Source organism: Lepidochelys olivacea (genome assembly GCF_965140295.1).
Source record: "Lepidochelys olivacea isolate rLepOli2 genome assembly, chromosome: 14".
Taxonomy (NCBI): Eukaryota; Metazoa; Chordata; order Testudines; family Cheloniidae; genus Lepidochelys; species Lepidochelys olivacea.
The window spans coordinates 43,265,613-43,293,532 of record NC_140424.1 but is presented as its reverse complement, the minus strand read 5'-3'; the positions used below and the strand labels follow the sequence as shown (position 1 = coordinate 43,293,532).

Here is a 27,920-nt window from a genome sequence, read left to right as displayed (position 1 = left end):
CGAAAAGAGACCCTGGCGGCTCCGATCAGCACTACCGACCAGGCCATTAAAAGTCTGGTCGGCGGTGCAGGCAGGCTCCCTACCCGGCTCCATGCAACTCCTGGGAAGCTGCTGGCATCGCCCTCTGGCTCCTAGGTGGAGGGACGGCCACGGGGGCTCTGCGCACTGCCCCCGCTCCCAGCACCGGCTCAGCAGCTCCCATTGGCCAGGAACTGTCTCACGGGCGGGCCTCTGCTTCACTCCCAGTCAGAGCGAAGGGTGCTGCGTATCTTCTCCTTTGTTTCCGGGCCCCCGATAAACCGGATTAGTCCGAGTGGGAAGGTTTGTTCCTCTCTTCTAGGTGCTCCTGCCGAGTTAACTCCTGCTATATCCCAAGTGCTGCCCTTAAATGCTATATCCCAAGTCCCGTCCACACCCAAAGCCCCTTCACTCCACTGTGGTGGCCGCTCGCACAAGCGCTCCCTGCAGGGCGAGGGTTAATCCACAGTGGGACTGCTCTCAGCCCAGCGAGGCACACTCGCCAGGAGTTCACTCACGCAAGTGTGGATAGCTTGAGTTCACTGCAGTGAAGCCTTTTAGCTTCAGTTTCTTCTTCTTCTTCTTCTTCTTCGTGCCTTTGATCCCCCCCTGTTCTGGGCCCAGGCTAGCCTGAACACTTCTCCCTCCTGAAGGCTGCTGTGTCGTACCTTCTGTTTGCTTTTGTTTTGTTGCATAGTTTTGCTTTATCCTCTTTGGTGATTCTTTGTAAGTGTTACACAAACAAAATTCTTTTCTGCTTTAAAAAAAAAAAATCCCCCCCTGTTCTCCTCTTCCTCCCCCCAACCACCACCCCCTTCTTCTTTCTTGCCTTCAGAAATGCCCTGATCTTTCCAGCGGTGCCAATCCCAAACTCATGAGTGGCCGCACCCCCACCCCCAAACCCCCCGCCCCCATAAAATCAGCTCGGAAATCCTGACCGTTTTTGGGTGCAGAACTGGGGAGAGGCACACACACACACACACACCCTCCCCCAAGAAAACAAGCAGAGAGAAATAGCCCCCTGCGGGGTGAAATGTGTGGAGGTGAGAAGGGGGCTCAAAACCATGACAGCTAGTGGCTGGTGCTGTCCTTTAACCAGCAGAGCCGCGGGAACTAGGGGGCTGCCGCACCCCCTGGCTTGAAGTGGTTTCCATCATATGCAGGGTTTACAGTTTGGTTCAGTGGATCTCAGCAGCTCCCCCCCCCCCCCCCCCCGGCCGTTATGAGGACAGGAATCACACAATGACTGCTTTGCAGTTTCCCTTTTGCACAGGGAACTGCTGATGATTGCTCTGGGGGTGGGTCAAACTGCAAGAAAAAACCACCACTACCGGGGAAACTCTCATCGCCTTTCTGCAGGCTGCCTTAGCAGCAGCAGCAAAGTAAGGAGGGGACTGGGGGGGCAGGGGTTGAATCTTCCACTGTAAGCTAGGGATTGAGGCTGCACTAAGATTGGGGGGCTCTAACCCAGTTTGGGGTGGGGAAGGGCTGTGTGGCGCCTCCCCCCACTGCGGGTGGAGGGCTAGACGAGGAGGGGGGCTGGATGGAAGGGAGCCACTACATTCCACTCCGGTTTATGTCTGAATCTTCCTGCATTACATGTCGCTGAACTTTCTAAAGTGGGGCGAGGGCTTGAAATCGAAGGACGTGTCGGGAGCACCGAGAAAGAGACAGGAGTAGGGTGACCAGCTAGCAAGTGTGAAAAATCCCGACTGTGTGTGGGGGGTGGGGGGTGGGGGTGGTAGTAGGTTCCTATATAAGATAAAGCCCCAAATATTGGGACCGTCTGGTTTTTGAATGTTGTAATTCCTGATGTCAGATTTGTGTCCATTTATTCTTTTGTGTAGAGAATTTATTGCTTAGAACAATTATTATTGTTGTTTGACGTTTATATTGGCCTAATAGCTAAACGCTACCTGGGGCTTTAAGATAAAAAAACACAACTCTTTAAATATCACCAGACTTGTGATACCCCGCACCACAATCCCCCGTCCTGAGCCCCCTCCTGCACCCCAAACCCCAGCCCGACCCCAGAGCCCGCACCCAGAGCCGGAGCCCTCACCCCCCGTCCCAGCCTGGATCCCCCTCCCGCACCCCAAACCCCTCATCCCTGGCCCCACACCAGAGCCGCACCCCCAGTCGGATCCCTCACCCCCTCCTGCACCCCAACCCCCTGCCCTAGCCTGGAGCCCCCTCCCGCACCCTGAACCCCTCATTTCTGGCCCCACCCGAGAGCACGCACCCCTCAGCCGGAGAAAAGAGGAAGATGGCAACCCCCTCTCTTCCTACTTTCAGAGGTGAAGCCCTGTTAGTCTGTATCAGCAAAAACAACAAGGAGTCCTTGTGGCACCTTAGCGACAAACAAATTTATTCGGGCATAAGCTTTGGTGGGCTAGAACCTACTTCATCAGATGCGTCTGATATAGCCCACCAAAGCTTATGCCCGAATAAATTTGTTAGTCTCTAAGGTGCCACAAGGACTGCTCCTTCTTTTCGCTGTCTCCTCCTCTGGCACCTCCCACGAAACTAACTGGTTGCTCTCATTTCTTCTCATCTGGGCCCTTTCTGAGAAATCACGTGGGGCTGTTTCCCTTTTGTCCCCTCCCCCTCTTCAAAGGACACTGCTCCCAGCAGGACCTCCCAGGGAATGAACAATAGGATTGCAGCTCCGGAAGCAGCTCACCCTTCCTGGTCTATATGGGCTAGTGGGGAGATTGTCCTCCTGGGTGAGGGGAGAATACCCCCTATCCCCTACGACTGGGTTCTCAACCTTTTTCTTTCTGAGTCCCCCCCAACAGGGACAGGATCCAGAGCTGACGCATTCAGAACCAGAGGACAGAGTGCTTGGGTTCAAAACCAGGGGACAGGAGACAGGCTGCTTGGGAGCGAGATAGGAGGGAGGAAATGGGTGGGAGCCTCTTGATTCCACTCTGGATTAGTTTGTATGTTCTTGTATTTCAAATCACTGAAGTGGGGACAATGCCCCTGCCTTGCTCTGAAATTCAGCCAAGGTCGCAGAGCAGGAAGAAAGACAGATCTGAGTTGCTGCTGGCCGAAGCAAAAGTCAGGGACTTCCTTCCCCCCACATCCCCTTTGGGAGAGGAACTAAAACCAGCCAATAAAACAGCAAATGCAAAACAGAACACATCTGTTTCTCATAGCTGAGGAATTTGGCAAATGTGGCCTTAGGCAGCCTAGATGGGGAGTATAAGATATTGGCACCTCCTTGGGGCAGGGATCGCAGGCTGCGTTCGGAGGGGCTGTGAAAGGGGTTTAAGGGTATATTGGTGTAACCCACTGGTGAGTGTATGTTACACGTTCCCCTTTGTGCTGATCCAGCGGATACGAGCACAGAGCTTTTGCTTGGGCTGTAGCAGATTGTGTTTTTTTATCTCTGGTTTCACCCACAATGCTCCCGCTAAGAAACTGACAGGCACATTTGCCCTGAGTGTTTACGCTGACTGCAGCTCCTGGAGTAAAGTGCATGCACAGTGCAGGCTTGTGGGATCTGATGTGTGTTGCCCAGCACCTTGCGCAGTCATTTCCACCAGCGCAGAGTGGATGCAACAACTTTGCACTGACGTCAGTTACTGTCCGAGGTGCCGGGTGTTGCGTGGTCCCAGGAAACCTTGGGTTTTTTCCTCCCAACTGGGATTAGATGCTTGGACGCAAACCGTGCTTTACAGTGCATGACTCTGTCTGCATTTAGGGTTTGGACTGATGCAGCTACACTGGTGACTGCAATCGGGGCAGATCCCGCAGTGTAGACAAAGCCTGTACAGGATCAAGCCGCCACAGACCCTGCCTTTATAGAGGAATCCACCGGCGTAACATCATTTGACAGAGGCAGCCCAATTGCTCTGACTACTATGGGAGTGCCTTGCTGTGGGTGCAGCCCCAGCGTTAAGTACCACTTACTGCCATGGTGTGCTGCCCGACTCCCAGAATGCCGGGGCCTGCTGGGTAATTTTACAGGCCCACTCTGCAATGGCCTGGGCACCATGGGACAGCAGCATGGGAAGGGGAAGGGCCGTTTGCCCTGATGATGCGACCCCGATCGCACCAGATGCTTCCTTCTGCTTGCACCTGGGGGATCTTGGGTGGGTGGATGTGCAGTAAAACGCTGACCGATGCAAACTGGAGTGTGGATACGAGGGAACAGGCTAAAGGATAGACCGGTCCTATATCTCCCTAGTGCAGACAGGCCCTTGGCTACGCTCCCTTGACTTACACCCACTCCGCCCATGGCCAGGGGAGTCTCTCTCTCTCTAATTTGCATGATGTAGGTTTTCTACATTCTCCTCCAGTTCTTTGGCGGCTAGGTTCAACGGGTTGCTGCCCCCACCCCCCATTAGATCCTCTGCCTTGCTGTCTCCCTCACCCCCTCACTGCTTTGCTCTGCCTTCTATACCCTTTCCCCAGCTCCCACATCCCCTCCAGCCTCCCAGTTAGTGCCTCTGCTTAGAATCATAGAATCACAGAATAGTAGGATTGGAAGAGACCTCAGGAGGTTCTAGTCTGACCCCCTGCTCAAAGCAGGTCCGACCCCAATTAAATCATCCCAGCCAGGGCTTTGTCAAGCTGGGCCTTAAAAACTTCTAAGGATGGAGATTCCACCACCTCCCTAGGTAACGCATTCCAGTGCTTCACCACCCTCCTAGTGAAATAATGTTTCCTAATATCCAACCTAGACCCTCCCCCCCCCACTGCAACTTGAGACCATTGCTCCTTGTTCTGTCATCTGCTACCCCTGAGAACAGCCTTGCTCCATCCTCTTTGGAACCCCCTTTCAGGTAGTTGAAAGCAGCTATCAAATCCCCCCTCACTCTTCTCTTCTCCAGACTAAATAACCCCAGTTCCCTCAGCCTCTCCTCGGAAGTCATGTGCCCCAGCCCCCTAATCATTTTCGTTGCCCTCCGCTGGACTCTCTCCAATTTGTCCACAACCCTTCCATAGTGGACGGACCAAAACTGGACACAATTCTCCATATGTGGCCTTACCAGTGCCAAATAGAGGGGAATAATCACTTCCCTCGATCTGCTGGCAATGCCCCTACTTATACAGCCCAAAATGCCGTTAGCCTTCTTGGCAACAAGCACACACTGTTGACTTATATCCAGCTTCTCGTCCACTGTAATCCCCAGGTCCTTTTCTGTAGACTGCTTTGCGGTCTCCAAGTTCCCATGTGCCTGGCTGTCCCCCACAGCTCCTTCTCCTTGTGCCTGGGGCTTCCCCCTGGCCCTCCCACCCCGTCCCCCGCCTTGTGGTTCCCCTCGCTTCTGTCTCTTTCTCCCCCTCCGGACTTCTCAGGACCTCAGGATGTTGTACCAATAAAATAAAAACCAGCAGGATCTTATTAAAGGGAAAAAGGCAAAATACCACATTTATTGTGAATACAGAAAGAATCATAGGAAGCGGTTAGTTATAGCTATAACATTCCATTCAATCTCATATTTATTCTCACATTCATTCATACAAACACACACACACACACACACACAGGTTCTGCAAGGTTGTTATCATAGTTACCAGCCTTAGAGTTGCTCATGCCAAGCCACTGGCCAGGTGGCCTGGACATGAGGAGGGAGCAGGGCCTTGTCAGATGCTCATCTGATGCTCCTGGAAGTTGGTTTGCAGAATCAGACCCCAAAGTTCTCACTTTTTAGAGTCTATTTTTATAGGAATTTCTTCCTATGCCAGTCTATGGGAATTGCTTCATCATGCTGTTGCTGAATCAATCAGCAGATAGCACATTCCTGACGGCTCCAAGATGTTATCTTGTTCTTTGGTTCTCCCATTCTTGAGGCTGTTGGGTGGATTCCAGTCTGCCCTCCGGGTGGGGTCCTCTGGTTATTTCCACTTGACGCCTTCTTCAGCCGATGGACACTGGATTCTCAGGCTGGCACCTCCCTGATCATTCAGTTATTATCCACACCAAGCATCCATCCACATACATCCTCTATCTCTATTTTAATCACAATTGTTAATACAACAAAAGGGCGGGGAGTCTCTGGGTGCTGTTTCTGTTGTTAGAGTATTGCTTTGAGTCTCTCTCTCTGTGAACTGCTTTGAGAACAGACTCTGTCTTAGAATGTACTAACACAGTTAGCAGCTTGCAAGTTTCACACATAGAGGGAGAGAAACAGCACCAAAAACCAAGAGACCTCTTCATTAGTAATACCCTGGAATTTAAACTCTGGGGAATCAAACTCATTTGTGATTTTAATACAGAACTTCTTTAATATGATCCAACATAATCCCCCTTTTGACACTAAGATTTATAATCGTCAGTGTCACTTTCTATGTAGCCTATTCAAGAGAAAGTACTGTGAGGCAATTTGAGTTTGTGATTCCAATTCATGCCACATACATGATCCTAGTGATGTATCTTTACTACAAGGTTCTGGGGCAACAGGCAAGGTGAGGCACACCCACTTTTGAGGAGTCCGTTCGGTACAACCTCTAGTGTCCAATAGCTTCCCTCCCTCCCCAGCCCACTGGCTCAAGGTCCAGGGTAGCCAAAAGGATCCCATGTGTAATATGGGGAGTGGGTTAACCTTCAATACCTTTGCCTCCAGGGACTGTTGGTGTGCAATTTTGACAACAATTTCTCCCATTAACAAGTCTGGTTTACAATAGTGGAAACATATTGCATCCATTCATATTGATAAGTGTCAACCAATGATCTCTTTCTTTTTTAACAAATGCATCAAACCCTTAATATTTCCCAATATGACCCAGAACATTTTGTGTTCCAAAGTAGCTAGTGCAAGTATCTGCATTTCAGTGCTTCCCATAGCTATGGCTGTGTAGTTTCCTATTTCTAATATTTTTTTTTCTTATGGATAAGCCATGTGGTAGTATTAAGCCATTACTAAAGATTCCATTGGCCTTTTAGGTTACCCAGACCAATTTGGACCAAGTCTACATTGGCATGTACTTGTTTTTGTATCAGGCTGTCCTGTAGCTGGGACAGAAAGCTTAATTTATTTTTAAGTTCCTGCAGGTCTTCAGTATTTTTTTTTTTTTAAACACACAACAGTGCTAGCAACAACACAAAACACAAGACAAAACATAGAACACAGAACACAATTTCTATTGTGACAGTAGATTCATGGTATTGGGTTGCTTTTCAGCTGGCAGCTTTTCCTGATTTTCTGAAAGACAAAAAGGACATGTTTCTACCCCTTTTGGGGTGGCAGATTATTGCTTAAAATATTTCTTTTACAAATACCCTTGCTGATTGCAGGCAAAACAGAGAAATTGCCCCCATATTTTCCTGTTTTTGTTCTATAGGCAGGCCAGGTTTCAAAGGCTTTTATCTTTTAAGGGTTATGGGGAAATTCTCCCACTGTTTAGTCATTAAATCCCTGAGTTTTCCTTCTTATACAGCAGACCAAGTTTATAATGTTTTTCCTGCTGTGTTAAGCTTTAAGTTTTATTTACAGGTAATAACTGAGAAGCATCATTACCATACGACCTTAAAGGATTTTTCCAAAAATCATACACACTATACGTTGTTACAGGGATACTTATTATCATTACATTTATTAAAATTATCTTGTTATCCCATGCCTTTTATTTAGACAGTTTGTTTGCTGACCAGGTATGTCCTTTATCTGCAGCTCCTTTGTGCTGCTAGTTCTTTCCTTCCTTTATCATTTAGGTAATTTGCATTTTCACAGAAACTTCCTGCTTTTGGATTTAAAGCCATCAGCAGCTCAGAGACTCTATCTTAAAAGGGACACAATCAACTTTCACCAGAGTTTTGATTACTTTTAACTTCTGCTTCCAAAACACACAGCAATCTGAAAAAGAAAACCCAACCTATTGTGGCTCCCTTTGGAGCCCTAATAGCATTTTAATGAAGTAGCATGGTATGTTTGCATTTCTTTTGCCCCTTCTACAATATACCCTGCACATGTTCTGGGGCAAATGCACATTCCTTCCATAGTTTAACTTCTATAACATTATCCAGATCCATTTTTACATAAGGTGTCACTATTTCTTTTTTTGCTTACAGAGTTTTCATGTACCTTTATCAAAGTGACAGTCTGATTACTCAGAGCCATTTTAAGACTCAGTGTTTCTAACATTGCTTCTTTTTGTTTTGTGCACCTCACCCCTGCTGTTGCTTCAGAGAGGCACTGTCTTTTTTTAATTTTTTTTTTTACTACAACTCTCATCTGCGATTTTGTTACAAAAACAAACAAACAAAAAACAAACAAACAAAAAGAATCCAAAATTTTTTTTATATATTCTCCTGATTTTGACTGCCCTGCTGCAGCCACAACTTAAAAACATTTTAAATTTTGTAAAGCATTGAGTTACCTTTTAAGGGTTAAATGCCAAATCCCAAAGCCAAACAACACTAATTACCTGTGTCTAGCAAAAAGGTCTGTCAGTTTTGCAACTTTGAATTAAAGAGTCAAATGGATTTTTAGTGGCATTATTTAAAACAAAAACAAAACTAACTGGTCCTTAGAACTTTACATATTTACACACACACAGACAGATACATACACGTTTTCTTTTCCTTAACATCCCTTCCACACTGCTCTGTTTTTTACATCTTACATTCCCTTTATACATTTGAGGCAGTTAAGTTCCAATAGAACCCTCTTATGTTCTTTTATCAAATTTGACTAAATTGTCCAGTCAAATGATTTTAATCAGATAGTTTATTTTTGCCTGGCTAATTTACAGACATTCCTTTGGGAAAGGGCTCATTTTTCTTTCAGAATGGCTGCAAAGAAACCAAGAATGCTCTAACACTTTTCCTTTTTAACATTTTCGGTTAAAAGTTGTTTGGGTGAAATACAAAGTTTAACTGCTTAATTCCCTCCAGCCTCTGCAGAGTTAACTTTTTTTTTTTTTTTACTCTCTTTTCTCTTTGTAATTATGCCTGGGGGTGCCGTACATAGGACCTTCTCCCCCTTTACCTGCCTCCCTCCAGCCTCTGCAGAGTTAACTTTTTCACTCTTTTTGTATTCCTGGAGTGCCTCTTTCACTATTTTCAGCTGGCTTTGGATATGTGTAGCCAGCACCTTCCAATTGTCTGCTCCCTTTTCCATTTGTGCCTTTTCCTCTTTACATGAAGACAAGCGGAGGGAAGAATCCTTACATGCCTCCCACAACAACCAAATTGCTGCTGCATTTCTTTTGGCAGCACTAGAAGGTTTGTATATGAGGATATACTGAGCCAATCTACCCTCTAGGTCCGAAATAGTGCAGACATCAGCTAGGGCTTGTTTAGTCCAAGGACTGTGCCCACATTTTTGAAGGATTTGTTTAAAAGGTGTAATTTCTTTAACAAAAGGTGAGGTTGGAGTTCCTTCTGACTCCATTCCTCCCTCTGGTACTGGCTTACCCTGTTTTCTTTTAAACATCTTAACATGGATATTTCAATCTCTTTGTCACTGCCGGTATTACTTAGCAAGTGACACAGCCTAGATTCTGAAACCATAGCTTAATCTATGCGTTTTTCCCCTGCTACCTTCCCGGAGGCCAGCAGGTCCCCTGCTACCTTCCCAGAGGCCAGCAGGTCCAGTTAACCTATTTCTCCCTGCTACCTTCTCGGAGGCCAGCAGGTCCGGTTAACCTGTTCTTCCCTGCTACCTTCTCGGAGGCCAGCAGGTCCCCTGCTACCTCCTCGGAGGCCAGCAGGTCTGGTTTAATCTGTTTTCCCTACTACCTTCTCGGAGGCAAGCAGGTCCCCTGCTAACTTCTCGGAGGCCAGCAGGTCTGGTTTAATCTGTTTTTCCTGCTACCTTCTCAGAGGCCAGCAGGTCCCCTGCTACCTTCTCGGAGGCCAGCAGGTCTGGTTAACCTAATAGAAATGCCTAGCTCACTAGAGCTGGCGGTGTGCACACCAATATTTACAATAACTGAGGTTTTTTACCAATATTCCCCCTTTCGCAATTCTCCACCAAAATGTTGTACCAATAAAATAAAAACCAGCAGGATCTTATTAAAGGGAAAAAGGCAAAATACCACATTTATTGTGAATACAGAAAGAATCATAGTAAGCAGTTAGTTATAGCTATAACATTCCATTCAATCTCATATTTATTCTCACATTCATTCATACAAACACACACACACACACACACACACAGGTTCTGCAAGGTTGTTATCATAGTTACCAGCCTTAGAGTTGCTCATGCCAAGCCACTGGCCAGGTGGCCTGGACATGAGGAGGGAGCAGGGCCTTGTCAGATGCTCATCTGATGCTCCTGGAAGTTGGTTTGCAGAATCAGACCCCAAAGTTCTCACTTTTTAGAGTCTATTTTTATAGGAATTTCTTCCTATGCCAGTCTATGGGAATTGCTTCATCGTGCTGTTGCTGAATCAATCAGCAGATAGCACATTCCTGATGGCTCCGTGCTGCTAGATGTTATCTTGTTCTTTGGTTCTCCCATTCTTGAGGCTGTTGGGTGGATTCCAGTCTGCCCTCTGGGGGTCCTCTGGTTATTTCCACTTGACGCCTTCTTCAGCCGATGGACACTGGATTCTCAGGCTGGCACCTCCCTGATCATTCAGTTATTATCCACACCAAGCATCCATCCACATACATCCTCTATCTCTATTTTAATCACAATTGTTAATACAACAAAAGGGCAGGGAGTCTCTGGGTGCTGTTTCTGTTGTTACAGAGTGTTGCTTTGAGTCTCTCTCTGTGTGAATTGCTTTGAGAACAGACTCTGTCTTAGAATGTACTAACACAATTAGCAGCTTGCAAGTTTCACACATAGAGGGAGAGAAACAGCACCAAAAACCAAGAGAGCTCTTCATTAGTAATACCCTGGAATTTGAACTATGGGGAATCAAACTCATTTGTGATTTTAATACAGAACTTCTTTAATATGATCCAACAAGGAGTGAACTGAGGTTTGCCTCCCTTCCTAGCACAGCATGGGGGGGCCGCTGCTGAGCTCTTTAGAAAAAGGGGGGCCATTTTATTTGGGTTCTTGGACGCCCTTGTGGGTGAGTCCCTTTGAAAATGCTTTGCCGAGCTACATTGTGCCAACCAGGAAAGTAAGCGTAATAAAAGCTTGGAGCATTGTTTAGTGGCTTTCATTTCTGTGGCGCCAGGAAGTCACTGTATGCAACAAAAGCCTTTTCTCTTGTCGAAAGCTTGTGCGGGTGTTGTTGACACTGGGAGCAGCTGCTCCTGGAATACAGTTTAACTACCAAGGTGCAGCAGAAGAAGTGCTTGTCCCAGCCAGTCCAGGCAAGGACTGGACTGGCAGCAAACCTACCCAAAACAGTACTGTCTGCTCTGCATCGGACACTGGTGGTTAAAGCCTCTGGCTTTTTTCAGAGGAGACAGGTCCTAAAGTTAGCAATTCACAGTTGCATAGGCAGTGTGGCCAAGTGCATACTGGCCTTTATTCCAGTGGCTCTGCCCCGGTCTGCTAGGTGAGTTACTTCTGGGCTCTGTGCCTCAGTTTCCCCACTTGTAACATGGGGATAAGGATCCCCCCTTACACCTCTGTTGTAAAGTGCTTCCCGATCTACTGATGAACTGCATGGGGTATTATTATTAAATTGGGTTTGCCAAAAATGCAACCAAGGAGCTGCAAAAGAAGGTCTGTTTTTATAAAACCAGACTAGAGGAACTTAACATACATGATCGACACAATATAAAATAACGAGAGGCGATTCCTGTCATATCGCTCTTATTTGCCTCCTCTCTGAGATAAACAGTCCCAGGCTTTCAAGAACATGCAGATTATGGGAACTCCTCACTTAAAGTCGTCCCCGGTTAACGTTATTTCCTTGTTACATCGCTGATCAGTTAGAGAACATGCTCCTTTAAAGTTGTGCAATGCTCCCTTTTAACTTTGTTTGGCAGCTGCCTGCTTTGTCCCCTGCTTGCAGGAAGAGCAGCTTGGAGCGAGCTGGTGGGGGCTTGGAACCAGGGTGGTCCAGCAGCCCCCCTATCAGCTGCCCGCTTCCTTAAGTTCCCTGGGCGGCAGCCCAATTGCCGGGCAGTTCAGCTGTCCCTCCTCCCACTGCCATGTGCTGCTCCTGCCCTCTGCCTTGGAGCTGCTCCTCGAGCCTCCTGCTTGCTGGGGGCGGGAGAAGACGGGGGCTAATGTCAGGGTGTCCCCCTCCCCCTTGCTCCTGCACCCTGCTTATCCCATCTCCATAGAGCAGGGGGATACACAACAGGGCTCAGGATGGAGGGAGCTTCCTGGCAGCAGCTGCTGAAGTCTCCGCTTGCTGATTAACTCAATCAGGCAATGTACTTAAGAGTGGGTCAGGGTACTTAAAGGGGAAATGCGCATCTCTCTCTCTCACAGGCCACACATGGTGTGTGTCTCTGTCTCTCTCTGCTATGCTGTCTCCCCTCCCTCCAATCCTGCTGCCTTGTAGAGTGTGAGGCTACATTAACGAGTTAACCCCTTGAGGGCTCAGCCGAGTGTTAGTTCATCATTTAGCAGTAAGGCATTCCCTGGGAAATATCCCACCCTCTGACTTCACCACCTCAACCAAGCTTCAAAATCATCATTGCTGTGTACAGTATTAAATTGTTTGTTTAAAACTTATACTCTGTGTATGTGTGTGTGTATATATATATATATATATATAATATAGTCTTTTATGTGGCAAAGAAAAAAATTTCCCTGGAACCTAACCCCCCTATTTACATTAATTCTTATGGGGAAATTGAATTCGCTTAACATTGTTTCGCTTAAAGTCATAAGGTGGGAGAAAGGAAGGTTTATTATTAATCTACCCATTGTTCTGAGTGATGACTTAATGAACCAGAGGATGAATGACAAAAGATCCCCATAAAGCCCATTAGCCCTTAAATCATATCATTATTGATTTATCTTATGGCAGAGTCCAGGAAACCCAATCAAGGTTCAGGGCCTCATTGTGCTAGGCGCTGTACATGCCAGTAATGAAGAAGATAGTCCTTGCCCCAGAGTGCTTAAAATCTAGGGGTCTGACAGGATGCAACTGGTTGTTGAAAGGGACAAATGGGTCGGGGGTGAGTTGGGCAGATGAGGTGCTACTAAAACAAATAGTTTTGCAGAAGTCACAGCTTGTAAAAACTCTTGGTTGTTATGTTACAGGGCTTTAGGGTTCGGCTCTGGTTCCACCTCTGGCTGATTGGACATCCACTGAGCCTGGAATACGGCAGCATCCAACGAAGGGCAACTGATCAGAGCACAACACACCCCAGAGCTCCTAGGAAGAGATGGGGAAAGGCATGCAGAGGGAGAAAACAGAGCTAGAGAAGCCGCTTAAAGACCAAGGAGATGCAGAGAAAGGAGCAAAGCTAGGTAACCAACTGAGTATAAATGCCCTGGGGAAAAGCTGGGGAGTGTCACTGAGTCACAGCGCGAGAACCAAACTTTCCAAAGAGGAAGGGGGGGACAAAGGGTATTTGGGCTCAGACCCATGGAAGATAGCAGCCTAAATTCCACCGTGGAGCTGGGCCATGGTCACCTCAGTGGAGTCATCTGCACTGACACCCAATTTATGTCCAACCGGTCACCGTCACCATAATGCGACTGAGAGCAGGACGAGATATGGGATCGGATGAAGAGAGATGATCACCCGGGCAGGGTGTGAAGTGGAAAAAGACGAGGGCCGAGGTCTTTAAGCTTTAAAATGTAGCTGGCACATCCCCAAACAACCTGTCTGGGCAAAGGTTGTGCACACCCACAATCTCACACATATGCATGCAGTTGAACAGTGGTTGGGGCCAGCTGAGCAACAGGGGCATGTGGCTGCCTGACTGGTTCTTGCGAATGGGGATTTCTGTGGGTGTAAGTGTAACACAGAAACATGCCTTGTTTTTTGGTTCATGCAACCTTTCAACCTTCTGGAAATTTGGGGCCGAATACCAGGGGAAGGGTGTCTTATAAACAACATCTCTACTTAGGGTGGGAAACAGAATAGAGATGGTGTCATCTGTGTATACAGGGCTCGTGAGACCATTACTGGATACCATGTATCTCTGGCTCTAAAAGCATAAGCATGTATTGTCTGCCTGAAACCTTACTCTAGCCTATCCCCCTGAAGGCTTGGTCACATGCTGTCCTCCTACCTACGTCCCAAATTGCCCTTTGGTTGTCCACAGTGCTGGTCTCTGGACAGCACCACAAAGTACCCCTGGGCTTCCCAGGGGTCCCCATTGCTGAATAGAGCTGGTGAGTGAGAGAGGAAGCTAGCAGAACTAGCTGGCAGAACTTGATTGGGCGTATAAAATAGCTCATGATGAATAAACAAAGTCAGTGGTTTTGTGTTGACATTTAAAAAGCAGCAGATGTTTAAGGGAAGGGATGTGGGTGAGGGGGAAAGGATGAGGGTCTATTTTCTAGATACTGGGAGGGGGGGCCAATAATCTCTCTAAACTGTAGCCCTCACGTATGACTGTTGAAGGTCTCCATCCTTATCTTCAAGGCATGCCGTGGTGTGGGCCCAATATACCTAAAAGTCCACCTAACACTTTGGGATGAAGACTGTGGTGGACAGCTCTGTTCCTCTGGCCCAATTGATCCCTCAACTATACGGTAATGCTGGTCTGTGTGGTGTGAATTCCCCCAAGAACGAAGGACCATCACAAACCTCAGCACCTTCCGCTCCAAGTGCAAGGCACAGGCCTTTGACTTCTCGTAGACACAGCGCAACGGGTATATTTATAATAAAATAAGATGCATCCTGCCACAAGAAGACACTCCACTGCACATGCTACTCCCTCTGGGGAGTGACAGATGTGTAGCCATGTTTCTTAATGCATGGCTGGAAGGCACTCAGGTACGGTGATGAGCATGGTATAAATACCAATTTTGAATGGAACAGACCTTGCTGAAATGTTTTACATTGATTACTTCATTAGAATGTCCTGAAAATGATAATACTTTCATAAGTTCCCACTGAAACGTTCAACTGTGCTGAAAACGATATATTGAATACGATAGAGTGAAAACGATATACTTTGATAATTTACCCTAGACAATTTCAACAAAATCAATATGTTCCTCCCAAATGCTTGAACTGCGTCAGATCAGAATTTTCCAACAGAAATTTGGAAGTTTCATTGCTCAAAACTGGAAACTGGTGTGGTCTGTGCAAAAAAAAAACAACCCAGAATAAATCCCCCAACATTTTTCACAAAATATGTTTACCACTGTCCTGCCAGCTCTGTGTGTTCAGCAAAAGTGCACATTCGATTATGGTTGAAAATGTGTCTCCATTGGCTGGATCCCGCAACATGAAGTGTCTGCTTGTGATCTACTGCTATTGAGAAGAGGTAAGGGACGCTGTCTCTCTGACTTGTTCTCAGCATTCCCCTGGCAGCCCAAGAGATAGATTCATAGAGTTGAAGGCTGGAAGAGGCCATCAGATCATTTAGCCTGACCTCCTGTATAGCACAGGCCACTACGTCTCACCCAAATACCCCTACGTTGAGGCCAAGAACTTCAGTTAAACTAAAGTATTTTAATCCTCAGAGATCAGGAGAGACTGAAGTGCCATCAGTGCCCGCTGTGCTCCAAGCAGCATCCCAGAACCCCCATATTCACCGCTGTCAGATAGTTATGCGATGTCTTGTACAAGGTTTGCCTTGTGAGGTATCATTTTAAAAGGCTCGATCTGTTGAACATTAATAGCCTGTTGGATTGTTTGTGCTGTCATTGGATGAGAAGTTATGAAGTTTTGCTACAGGTGTGTGACTGAAATATGTTGTGAGGTTGGGAACACCCACAACCAGCCTTTCAGGTGCAACAATAGGAGAACCAGACACACTGACAGCCCACTAAAGGAATCCACACTCCCAAGGTCTATCCCAGGAACTGTATACAATGGAGACTTCTCAGAGATAGGACATACACAGTGGGTAAGAAACTATAAAAGAGGGGAAGTGACATCATCACTTGGCTTCACTCCCCCCACAACTCAACACCTGGAAACACATCTGGAGAAAAAAGACTTTGAATGGGGGAGGTGGCCTCAGACTGGAAAGAAGAATCCAAGCCCGTGTATTCAGGAACTATACCATCTATCAGAGTGAGACACTGCCTGATTCAAATCCAGTCTAGTTTATAGAACTCAGGTTTCGATATAACTTTTATTTCTTAGGTAACCAACTTTGCTCTCTACGCCTGCTACATATAATCACTTAAAATCTATCTTGCTGTGGTTAATAAATCTGTTTTATATTTTTCCTAAAACAGTGTGCTTTGGTTGAAGTGCTTTGGAATTCTGCTCAGGTTTCAAGGGCTGGTGCATGTCCTCTCTACACTGAGGGAGGGACAGACTGAGTAATGAACGTACATTGGTCAGGTGTGTGATCAGGGCAAGATGATGGTACAGCCCATGGGTCCAAGGCTGGGGAGCTAGGGGAATTGGCTGGAGTCTCTCTATTGTTGGTTCATGAGTGGCTGGGAGAAGCATTCGTGTAACTCAGCTGGGTGTGTCCCTGCCTGAGGATGTCTGTGTAAGTGCAGTACCTGGAGAGGTTTGAAGCGTGTCACAGCATCACAGTTAGTAAGACAGGTTAGTAAGACAGAGGGCCCAGTGGTACCCCAGGTCCAGGTTGCACCCTGGGGAACCCGACACACCCGCGTTCCCTGGAACACCAGGGAGGTCAGAGATCCCTCGACATTCAAGGATGATGGTCTCCCAATAAAATGATAGCTAGTTATTGCTAGTGGATCTGCAGGTGGCTAACAAGACCAATCCGGGATCCACAGATCTTGTCCCAGTTGGGGCAGACATTTCCCAATGGAAGGGGCAGATCTGGATTGTTGAGTCAGGCTGCAGAGCGTTGTTTTCTCCTGTCCCCATTTCTTGTTGTCTCCATTGGATCTCGAAATACTGGCATCCTTGCCACAAAGTCCTTTTCCATTTCGCTGGATCAAAGGCTTCCCAGGAGTTTATGTCAATATTGTACTTCTTCACATTGGCTTGGAAGGTGTCTTTGAAGCGGGTTTTTTTTTGTCCGCCCCTCGACCATTGGCCATGGTTCAGTTGTGAGAATGTGACCTGCTTCAGGAATCGATGTTCTGGCATTCAAAGAACATGACCAGCCCAATGGAGTTGGTGGCGGACGATCATAGCTTCAGTGCTGAAGGCTTTGGCTTGGGACAGAACACTGTTGTGGTGCGTCAGTCATCCCACTTGATTTGGAAGATCTCGTGGGGGCACCGTTGATGGTATTGTTCAAGAACTTTGTGAAACGGGTCTAGATGTCCCAGCAGGCAACCCCCTGTCCCATGCTACACAGGCGGGCAAGACCCGACCCCCAAGGCTCCTACCAATCTGACCCGGGGGCGGCGGGGGGGGGGAATTCCTTCTTGATCCCAGATCTGATAATCAGTTACACCCGGAGCACATGAGAAAGACACACCAGGCAGGCACCTTAGACATCTAGAGCAATTCTGGTGTCACAAGCATTCTTAAGCAGATGCTCTCCCTTCTGGCCTGCAGCGCCCCCCACTGGCTGTTTGCTGCATTGCAATGGGAGGGATTGGAGCTACCTTGCTGCCTCCCTACAAAGCTTGACTGCCTTTGCCCGAGTCTATGGCAGCGCATGGCAAAGGACGACCTTTTGAAATATCTTCAGCGCCAGGCTGAAAGGGTCGGGTGCCCCTGTTGTGACTTGTCTAGCTCACAGTGTAGATGATACCTAGTCAACACGCTGTGGGCTCTCTAGAGGTTGGATCTTGTATGAAATTTACGAGTCTGCTACTGCTTCCTACATTAGAGGACGTGCCCCTTTAGCTCAAGCTGCAGCAACTCGTGCCTTTAGATCCCCAGGTTCAAACCCCACTCATGGCGTGAAGATAGAAATTAGTATGTTTGCAATCTATGGCTGGTTTCACAGTAGTTGGGATGATGCCACCTGGAGTAGCTTGATACCGCATGCCGTACTCCAGTCCCTAAGCATGGCCATACTAAACACAGGGCATCTCTAGTGCCAAGCCACGGTATGGACATGAGTCTGCAGCAGCTTCTGAACGGAGGAAGCTGGGTTATTTGGCTCAAGTAGGGGCTTGTCTGCACCCCGCAGCTTTTTCAGCGACAGGGCTGTCTCAACACAGCCTTATCGCCAAAAGTTGGCGTGTGTAAACGCTCTTTGTCGGCACTTTTGCCGACAAAATTCTTCCACCCCTGCGAGCGGCGTTCGCTTTGCCGGCGGGAGAGCGCTCCTGCCAGCCAAGCTACGTTCACACCATAGGCGCCGACTCCGTGGGTGCTCTGGGGCTGGAGCACCCCCAGGGAAAAATTAGTGGGTGCTCTGCACCCACCGGCAGCCAAGCTCCCCTCCTCTCCCCCCCCCGCGCCCCACCTCCTCCTTACCCCTGAGCACGCCACATCCCCGCTCCTCCGCCTACCTCCCAGCGCTTCCCGCCTGGCTGCCACCAAAGAGCAGTTTGGCCGTGTTAGCACGCTCCGGCGCACTCAGGGGAGGAAGCGGGGAAGAGACGGGGCCAGGGCGGGGATTTGGGGAAGGAGTTGGGAATATTGGCAGGGAGGGGGCGGAGTTGGGGCGGGGACTTTGGGGAAGGGGTTGGAATGGGGGGGAAGGGGTGGGGCAGGGGCAGGGCCTCATGGAAGGGGTGGAGTGGGGGGTCGAGCACCCAGGGGAAAGAGGGGAAGTCGGCGCCTATGGTTCGCAAAACTTTTGTCTTTCGGGGGAGGGCTTTTTTACGCACGGGAAAGACAAAAGTTTTGATGACAACTTGGCAGTGTAGCCAAGCCCTAAGAAAGGCCTGGACTGAAATCCTGCCAACGACCCATCCAGGGCTGTTGTGTTAAACAGAGAGAGGAATTGTTTAGCTAATTCCTAGGGCAGCTCAGCTGCCTCTCCAGTGGGAGCGCTAATCTCCTCTTCTCTTTCAGATTATGCCCCCGACGCCGTTTGCAAAACTCTCTCATCCCGTAAAGCCATAACTGCAGTCGCATGCTTGATGAGTATCATGACCATCCTCATCCTCATTCTGATAGTAGCTCTGGCAGGTGAGTTGCCAGCTCTGCATGCCTGGATTTCTGTGGCTCCCCTTTCCCCCGGAGCTGTTGTGGTCACAGTCCCGGATCCATAGGTCCTGCACCCTGCAATGCTGGGGGAGGGCATGGGGGGCTCCAGGGCCAAATGGCCTCCAATCGAGGAGCTCATCAGCCAGCCCATAATGCTGTAGCGAATGCTGGTGCCCCTTGAAGGCAGGTTCTCCATGTACCTCTGTGAGCTACCAGCAGCAGGGTGGCTGACCCAAGAGGGAGGAATGAGGTGGAAACACCCCATCACCCTTTGAGGATGGGAGGGACAAGGGAGGAGGGCTGCTGAGGGTCAGGACTGGGGAGGGCAGTAGAGGGCTTTGCACAGTCCATGCACACTCTCCCCCGTAGCCCAGTGACGTGTCCTAGCAGGCTCAAGCGCGAATGCTGTCATGCCCCCACTTGGCAAATGGGGACCGTGACCCCGAGGGCTCCTTGGCAGATTGCTCCCAGATCCATGGAGGAGTAAAGCCATGGAAGAGCTGAGAATGACTGGAATCAACCTCCCCCCAATAACTCGTTTTGGCCGAAATTTAGACTGAAGCTCTGTGCGGCTGGGGCCATCTGATCGTTACATGCGCATACAGCGCCCTGCACCATGGGGGCCCGATCCGTGCTGGAGCCTCTAGGGGCTAATATAATATCGATAACAAAGATGTGCATATTCCACCATCTCCAAACAGCACCCTCTACGCCTCCCCAGTGTCAAATGCCCCAGGACACACAGCTGTGACCTGTATGGCAGGAGGCTGGCCGTAGAGGAAAGGCACTGGGGTGGAACTCAGGAGATCTGGGTTCAAATGGTGCCTCTGCCACAGGCTGTCTGTGTGACCCTGATCAAGTCATTTCATCTCCCTGTGCCTTAGTTCCCTATCTGTAAAATGGGGTGAATGAGCTTTCCTTTCTCCCAGCCTTTCTCAATCTAGATTGTGAGCTCTATAGGGCTGCTCTATAAACTCTACGAACTCAGCACCGTATGACAAAGCCCCCGCCCCATACACCCTACAGTGTAGCAAAGCAGGACAGAACCTGTGGAAAGCGTAAAAAGCGACTTGTCTGAGCAGTGGAAGCTTAGCAAATGGCTCCTTCATGCCACAGTTTTGTTTTAGGTCCTCGCTCCCCCCCCCACCCCGCCGCCCCCAACCCCATTTGTATTTCCTCATACAGATAAGTCTCTGGCTACCCAGGCAGGAAAAAACTCAGTGTCCATGACATCTCATCCCGCTCCCTATCCCCTAGAGATCAACCCCGGTGACTGAAAGGAACATTCTGGTCAATTGCAATTGCCACAACAGGATGGGTTTGAAAATGTCTGGCTCCAGGGCTTCAATCAGCACCTATTATAGGCATAATTATCCCTAGAGCTCACTCCCACAGCACCCCCTTATGCCAGGATGGGGCATTGCAGGGGTTTGTCTGTTTTAGCTTTGATCTGTACGCTTACTACTTATAATCACTTAAAATCTATCCTTGTGTAGTTAATAAATCTATTTATTATTATAACACCTGGTTCTGCCATGGTTTGAAGCTTCTGTGGTCAGCCAGGTCACCTCAGTCCGGTTCCCTTCCAGGGTTAGCTGAAAAGTGCAAAACTACCCCACCCCCGACCCCCAAAGTCTAATGGCCAGGCCCTTTAAGCCTCCCCCTGGGACTCATTTCTGGGCTCTTCTCGCAACTCCAGGTCATTAGTAATCTCACCCCTTCTGAGTCCCAGAGCCCATAAAGGTCCATCACCTTCTATCAGGTCATCAGCTTCTTGTTCTTTCTTTCTCAGGGAGTTTTTTCTAGACCACCCCCTTTCTGGGAGTGGTGGGGGGACCCTGCAATGCCCTTTCTGGGTTCCAGCCCAGGGACCATGTGTTTAGGCAGCTAAAACCCTTGCTCCTTCTTACCTCCACCTCTCTGCATTCTATGTCCTCCCATCTTTTCCCTCTGGAAGTCTGGCTCCCGGCAGAAATCTCTCCGGCAACCAGCCTTCTCAGCTGCAGTCTGCAGCCTTTTACTGCAGCTGTTGCTAACTGGCCCCTTAGTCTCAGCTGCGGGAATAACTGATCTGTCTGTTAACTCTTTTCCTGGCTGTCACAGCATGGGGTCTACACACCCCATCATAACTCTATAAAGGCTGATTTCATTATCCCTTTGTTTTATAGAAAGGGAAACTGGGGCACAGGGGGGGAGCCAATTTGCCACTGATTCACATCAAGCAAGCTGGGGATAGAACCCGGGAGTCCTCCCAGTTTCCCTCCAGTCTAACCCACTTCACCTCACTCCCCTCCCAGAACGGGGATAGAACCCAGGAGTCCTGTCTGCCAACCACCCCCTCTAACCACTCGACCCCATTCCCCTCCCAGAGCTGGGGATGGAACCCAGGAGTCCAGACTCTTTGTCCCCACTCCCCTCCTAGAGCACCCCTGAAATCAGGGGCATGGAGGCTTCATTTCTAACTCCCTCTGCCCTCCAAGCCATTGCCCGAGCTCTCAGCAAGGCCTGGATCTGAGGGGATTGTTTCTACTCATTCCCCGTGGATACAGAAGGTCCAGTCCCCCGTGGCGCTCTGCCTTGGACAATCACTGAGGCAGCTCAGAAAGAGCGAAAGGTGCTGACATTCATGCTTGGGTGGTGTTTCCCTCCCACATCGCATGCCAATGGAGACCCAGGCCCTGAGACGGAAAGGGAAAGATTTCTCACCCTATATTGCTTTCTTATTTCCAGTGGTAATGTCTCATGTCCCTGAGCCTCTTCTTTCTGAACCCTGCTGCCCGGACGGCTGGGTCGGGTACCAAGGGAAATGTTACTATTTCTCAGAAGCGGAAGGGAACTGGGAATCCAGTCAGCACCACTGCTCTTCACTGGGTGCCTCCCTGGTGGAGATTGACACTTTGCAGGACCTGGTAAGGGACTGGGGCAAATAACGTGTTTGGGGTTTGCTTGGTTCTAGGGCAAGTCTGAAAAAAAACCCGATTTGCAGCTGTGATGGGGCTTTGTCCCCAGCACCTGCAATGCAAGGGAAAGGACCCAATTAATCATGTTCTGCACCTGGCAGGTAGTAACTACCTGTCTCTTCAACAAGGGAGGTGAAGCCAAAGCTTGTAAGTAGACTCGGGGAGCTCAGCTGGGGAGAAATTGCAGAGGAGCAAGGTCTCCTGGGCTAGCATTTAACAGTCAGGATACAACAAGGGAGAGGGGCGGAAGGGCTGTTAATTTGAAGCCTTGTTTGAATCTTTATCTGGCCTTGTTCATGCTGCCCCTGGAAGGGTTTTAACCCTTGACGTGACTTGGCCGGGCGGCCGAGCCACAGAATATCCTGAGGGGGACTCGGGAGAAGAGGCAGGCGGAGAAAGGCTATGGCCGGCCAAGGAAGCGGCCCCTGGGGGCATGAGAGGTGAAGTCCCCTGCAATGCCGTATCCAGGCAGGAGGGGGCGCCCTCGATTTGACGATGTGCACCATAGAGTCAAACTCAAAAGGAAATCTTTCGAAATTGTCATCAAACTGAAAAGTTGGGAGGGCCCGAAATTCGTTTGGGGTCAATTGAAATGTTTTGTTTTGATTTCCAGTATTTTTTGAACACTTTTAAAAAAAATAAAAAGGAAAGGAAAGTGCAGTGGGGGGCCCTGGTGCTTCTTCTACTGGGAGGCGACATTGTCTGAGAGTTCTGGCCACTGAACCCAGCCCTGGCTAGGTCCAAGGTGCTCCAGTCAGCGTGCAATTGTAGGGACCTCTGATCCCTCTGGGAGAACCTTTCCTCTCAAGGAATGGCCCAGCAGAGCTCCAGCCCTGGTCATCTGCTGGAGGAGGAAAGAGGACCTTATTCCTTCCCCAGTTCAGGACTTCCATGCAGATTGGCCATAGTAAAGTGAATTGAGCCGAGAAGATGGCTTGATTTACACCCGAACCTCCCCAAGGGGAGGTAGAGGGGCAAGGCTATGTTTTTTGGTGCACTTTGAAAAACCGATTAAAAAACACCCCTCGTTTCAGATCAGACCGCAAAAGAAACATTTTCAGTGAATAAAAAAAGTTGAAAGAAAGTCAAAAAGTTTCCTTTAGAGACTGAGCATTTTCAAATGGTCCTTTATTGAAAACAATCTCCTGTGGCGATTTTTGGGTTCGTCTATTTCTTTTCATTTCAAAATCTCTTGATTTTTTTTTAAATCCAAGACATTTTGAAATGAAAAGAAATGTTCAACCCCCCCCAAATCACCCTAGGAGATGGTTTGTTTTTATAAAATGTTGGGGTGTTTTTTTGCAAAATGAACAATTCGGTGACATTGACGAATTCGTGAAATGTTTCGGCGTCACCGAATCCACATTTTCCAGTGGGGGGGGGGGGCAAAAAAGCCGTTTTGTGTGAAACGTTTTACCCAGCTCAACCTCTGGCCTTCTCGGAGCATTCTCTCTTTCTCCTACAAAGCTATGCTCTGCTCAAAGGCTGCACACAGAGGTCCATGGAGACGGCAGAGGGCTTTAGTAGATCTACGTACTCGGGCGGTGGGCCCCCTGGAAATGCTTCTAAACAGACCAAATTCATGAAGACACCTTGTTTTAAAGGTTTTCCTGATGCGGTACAAGGGGCGCACTTACTACTGGATCGGCCTGCGGCGGGAAGAAAGCCAGCCTTGGAGGTGGATGAACGGGACAGAATTCAACAGCATGTGAGTCCCGCTTTCTTTCTGTGAAGTTTCTCCGTGTTCGTTCACTGGTGCTAAATTTGCTCAATGGGCTGCTAAACGTGGACCTTGGTATGGACCTTGGCTCTGACTTAAGAGTCTGACTCCGGTGTGACCCCTGGAACCGCCACACGGACCCTGATTTCTGATTCCGGCTTGGTCCTCATCTTGACACGCTTCACCCTGTTACTGGCTCTTACCCCTGGCTTCAGTTCCTGGCTCCCAAGCCACTAATTCTGGCTTCCTTTGCCCAGGACCCTGACACCCAGCTCTGGCCTCTTTCTCCCCCGGCTCCCATTTTGGCCCTTGTTAAAGTTCCCCCTCTGGATGGGGAGGGAGGAGCTTGGCGGTGGTCCAGGAAAGGGAAATCCCTTCCGAAATCTGGTCTCTCTCTGACTTCGGCTCTCTCTGCCTCTGCCTAGCACTGACTGACTCTCCCCCCGGGATCTCCCGTCTGCAGGTTTGAGGTGAAGGGAGGAGGAAGCTGCGCATATCTGAACGACGTGGCCGTCATCTCCTCGAGGTGCCAGACAGAGAAGAACTGGGTCTGTAGCAAACCCAGCCTGCATCTGAAGAAGGGCTTGACTGGGATGGAACAGAAGAGGCCTTGAAAGGGTGAGGCTCACCCTTGGTGAAGGCAGCCGACAGGCACATGGCCCACGACAATCACCGGGTTGCTTTCCCTGCTACGCTCACTGTGCTGTTGGCATGTAAACGACACCCTTCCTCCCACATGTAGCTTGCAACACCATTTATGCTGCCTCAGTGCTTAATTTGTAATGACTAGGGTGACCAGATGACAAGAACAAAATATCGGGACACTTAGGTGGGGGCAGCCACGGGCTCACCCCGCCTCCTGCCCCCACTGGAGCCATGGGGGGAGGGGGATACAAAGCTTGAGGAAGCTGCAGGTCGGGGGTGCAGGGCCCCCCAGCTCCGGGTGCAGCCCCGCCATGAGTCAGGGGCTCACAGCCCCCGCTCTAGTCCTGCTGCAAGCTGCGGGTTGGGGGTGCATGGCCTCATGCCCCCCCTGCCCCCCAAGCACACGGCCCCGGCTCCTGCCCACAGCCCCGCCGCTTACCTGGGGGATGGTTCCCACCCACTGGGAAGCACCTGGCAGGTTCCTCTGGCTCCTCGGGTCAGCGGTGGCTAGCGGGGTCTCCACTCCATGTGCTGCGCCAGGCACAAGCACTGGCTCCGGCTGCCATTGGCTGGAAGCTGTGAGGGCGGGACTTACTTGGGGGTGTGTGTAGCACGCAGCACCCCTGTCTGCGCCCGCAGCTCCCATTGGCCGCGATGGAGCCGGCGCTCGTGGTAGGTGGAGCATGCAGACGCACACGCCCCTGGCCGCCCCTGTGCCTAGGGGCCGCAGGGTCCTGCTGCCCGCCGTTTCCCGGGAGCCGCCCCAAATAAGCACCGCCGGGAGCCCAGGTGAGCGCTCACCAGTGTCCTCCTCCAGCCCCAAGCCAAAGCATCGGGACAAATGGCGTCGGGACCTGAGACAAACAACTAAATATTGGGACAGTCCTGATGTTATCGGGATGTCTGGTCACCCTAGTAATGACAGAGCTGCCAGGGCTTAAGCCGTTTTTTTTTACATTCATAACTGATGTAATGCCATGGCACAAATTAAGCACTGTGCTGCTTCTGAATTTGCCCCAATGCCTTAATCAGAAGCAGTGGAGTGTGTGGCAGAACATAAGAATGGCCAGACTGGTCCAGACCAATAGCCCATCTAGCCCAGTAGCCTGTCTTCCGACAGTGGCCAGGGCCAGGTGCCCTAGAGGGAATGAACAGAACTGGGCAACTCTTGGGCCGTCCTCTGTCATCCACTCCCAGCTTCTGGCAAACAGAGGTTAGGGACATTCAAAGCTAGTCTGCACTAGAATTGCTACTAATCATTGGGGGCACAGAACTCCTCCAGCCCAGGGGCCATGGTGGCAGGGAAAGCAAGCTCCTCCTGGCTGCAGGGAGGAGAGCGAGCTCCTGCCGGAGCCCGGACAGGGAGGGAGAGAGGGAAGAGCAAGCTCCTGTCGGAGCCAGGGGGAGCACAGAATGCGTAGCACCCAAAAAGAGGTCAGAGTTAAATTTCTGCACAGACCCCTGTCTCTCACCAACATAGCGTTGTCCACACCAGCACTTAGGCCGGTGTAACTTACATCGCTCGGGGCGTTGTTTTTTCACACCCCGAGCGACATATGTTATTCCGACCTAAGTGCTAGTGTGTACAAGCCCTCAGAGCATGGGGGTGCATCCCTGACCCTCTTGGCTAACAGCCATTGTTGGACCTGTCCTCCAGGAACTTACCGACTTCATTTTGAACCCTGTTCTAGTTTTGGCCCTCACAACATCCCCTGGCAATGAGTTCCACAGGTTGAGGGTGTGTTGTGATAGCCAGATCCCCTCTGCCTATCCCACCCAGTTCTTTTCTTACACTAAGAATCTCTGTACCTGGTAAGAAAGTTCAGACATTTGTTAAGGGATCCAGCCCAGTTTCCCCAGCCACATAATCCTCCTTCAGCACTGACTGTTGCCTCATATGGTTTACACCATCTACCCAAAGTGGACCCTACTCTCTAAAACATACACAACCGTGAGAAGAACAAATTCCTGGGAAATTATTGGAAGACCCTTAAATGAGGATTGGGCCTACACAATCACCTAGTCATTTGTTATTGTGACCTTTGTGTATATATTTGCAAATGATGTTAACGCCAGCCCCCTGCATTTAAAAATTAGTCAGGTCTCCAAAATCACAAGATTATTGGAAATAATCATGAGATTTTTTTTAAACTAAATCATGGGGTGTTTTAGTAGCTTTCTGAGCCGCTGGGGGTTATGTTTCCAGACTTTTCTCCATAAGCCCAAGAGGCAGAAACCTAGGGCCAGGGGCGAATTCATGCACAGGTCACAGGTCCACTGGAATCTGTGTGGAAGTCGGGGGGGGGCCACTACTAGTACCTGCCCCTGCTCCACCTCTTCCTCCAAGGCTCCACCCCCCTGGCCAGGCCAGAAGCCAGACCCAGGCCATGGTAAAGAGCCACCCAGGGAGTCAGGCTGCTGTGGGGCGCACCAGACCCGCCACCTGCCTTGTGGCGGAGGTTGGTGGGCCCAAGGGCAGCCCCCAGCCTGTGTCCCCACCCTCCTGGGGTGCGCCGGCCAGAGTAGGTGGAAGTAGGGTGACCTGATGTCCCAATTTTATAGGGACAGTCCAGATTTTGGGGTCATTTTCTTATATAGGCTCCTATTACCCCCCATCCCCGTCCCGATTTTTCACATTTGCTGTCTGGTCAGCCTAGGTGGAAGGTCCAGGGCTCCCTACAGCAGCCTGAGTTCCCTGGATGGCTCTTACCACGGGGCCTCGTGGAGGGAGGAGGAGCAGGGGGCGGATCCCCGTGGCGAGGGAGCTGTGAGGGAGGGGTCCAAATATTCTTTGTGCCCAGGACCCCAGTAAATCTTAATCTGCCTCTACGTAGGGCTTGTACATGCTACCACTTATGGTGGCATCACTTATGTCACTCAGGGGTGTACACAATTGCCAGCCCCTTGAGTGACGTAAGTTACACCAACTTACGCACGGGGCTGCGTTGGCAGGAGTGCTTCTCCCGCCGAGGTGGGTTTATTATGCCGACGGGAGAGCTCTCTCCCATCGGCAGAGAGCGTCTTCACCAGGCGCAATGCGGCACCACGGCTGTGCAATGCTAGCCCTGAGCGAAAGCCGAGTTGCTCACAGGATTCCAGGAGCTGGGACTTGAGACCAAATGAGGAGCCCTGGCAGCACCGAAATTTTAGGGGAGCTTGGGAAAGTTGGGAGGCTGCTACGACTCAGGGGCTGTGCTGGTCAGCATCGTCTGATTACATGGCAGAGGATTACAGGATTGATCCTTTAATTGTTCTTTCTCAGCCATCCTTTGGGGGGGGTTGAACTTGTCTTTTAGCCTTGGCTTATTGAATTGGCAATTTTATTACATAACCTTCCACCCATCATTATTATATGGCCATGTTATTGTGTAGGCTGTGAGCTTGCATGCAATTAAGCACACAATTCATGATCAGCTACAAACATACTTATTGACTGCAAACTCTTTGGGGCTGAGACTGTCTCTCGCTCTGTGTCTGGGCAGCCCCCGGCACAACGGGGCCCTGATCTCAGCTGGAGCCTTAACCTCACTTTATGATATTAAGTAATAAATAAAAATCTGGAAAGCAACATGACG

The 27,920-nt window shown here is 49.6% G+C and overlaps 1 protein-coding gene across 1 annotated transcript; it reads left to right on the top strand.

Moving 5' to 3' along the window:
* Positions 1-1,261: 1,261 nt before the first annotated feature.
* Positions 1,262-27,913, top strand: LOC311531155 (C-type lectin domain family 2 member D-like). The gene is made up of 6 exons (XM_084648290.1): positions 1,262-1,400; positions 13,107-13,316; positions 18,886-19,002; positions 21,751-21,929; positions 23,585-23,688; positions 24,164-27,913. Exons 2-6 carry the CDS (start codon positions 13,232-13,234, stop codon positions 24,312-24,314), a joined length of 636 nt encoding a protein of 211 aa, XP_084504416.1. The 5' UTR covers positions 1,262-1,400; positions 13,107-13,231; the 3' UTR covers positions 24,315-27,913.
* The last annotated feature ends 7 nt before the right edge of the window (positions 27,914-27,920 follow it).

Bases quoted from the DNA above. Each gene is read 5' to 3' on its own strand.
- LOC311531155 (XM_084648290.1), top strand. From the start codon at position 13,232: ATGGGGAAAGGCATGCAGAGGGAGAAAACAGAGCTAGAGAAGCCGCTT. The intron at 19,003-21,750 runs GTGAGTTGCCAG...TCTTATTTCCAG, and splicing joins TCTGATAGTAGCTCTGGCAG to TGGTAATGTCTCATGTCCCT. The intron at 23,689-24,163 runs GTGAGTCCCGCT...TCCCGTCTGCAG, and splicing joins GGGACAGAATTCAACAGCAT to GTTTGAGGTGAAGGGAGGAG.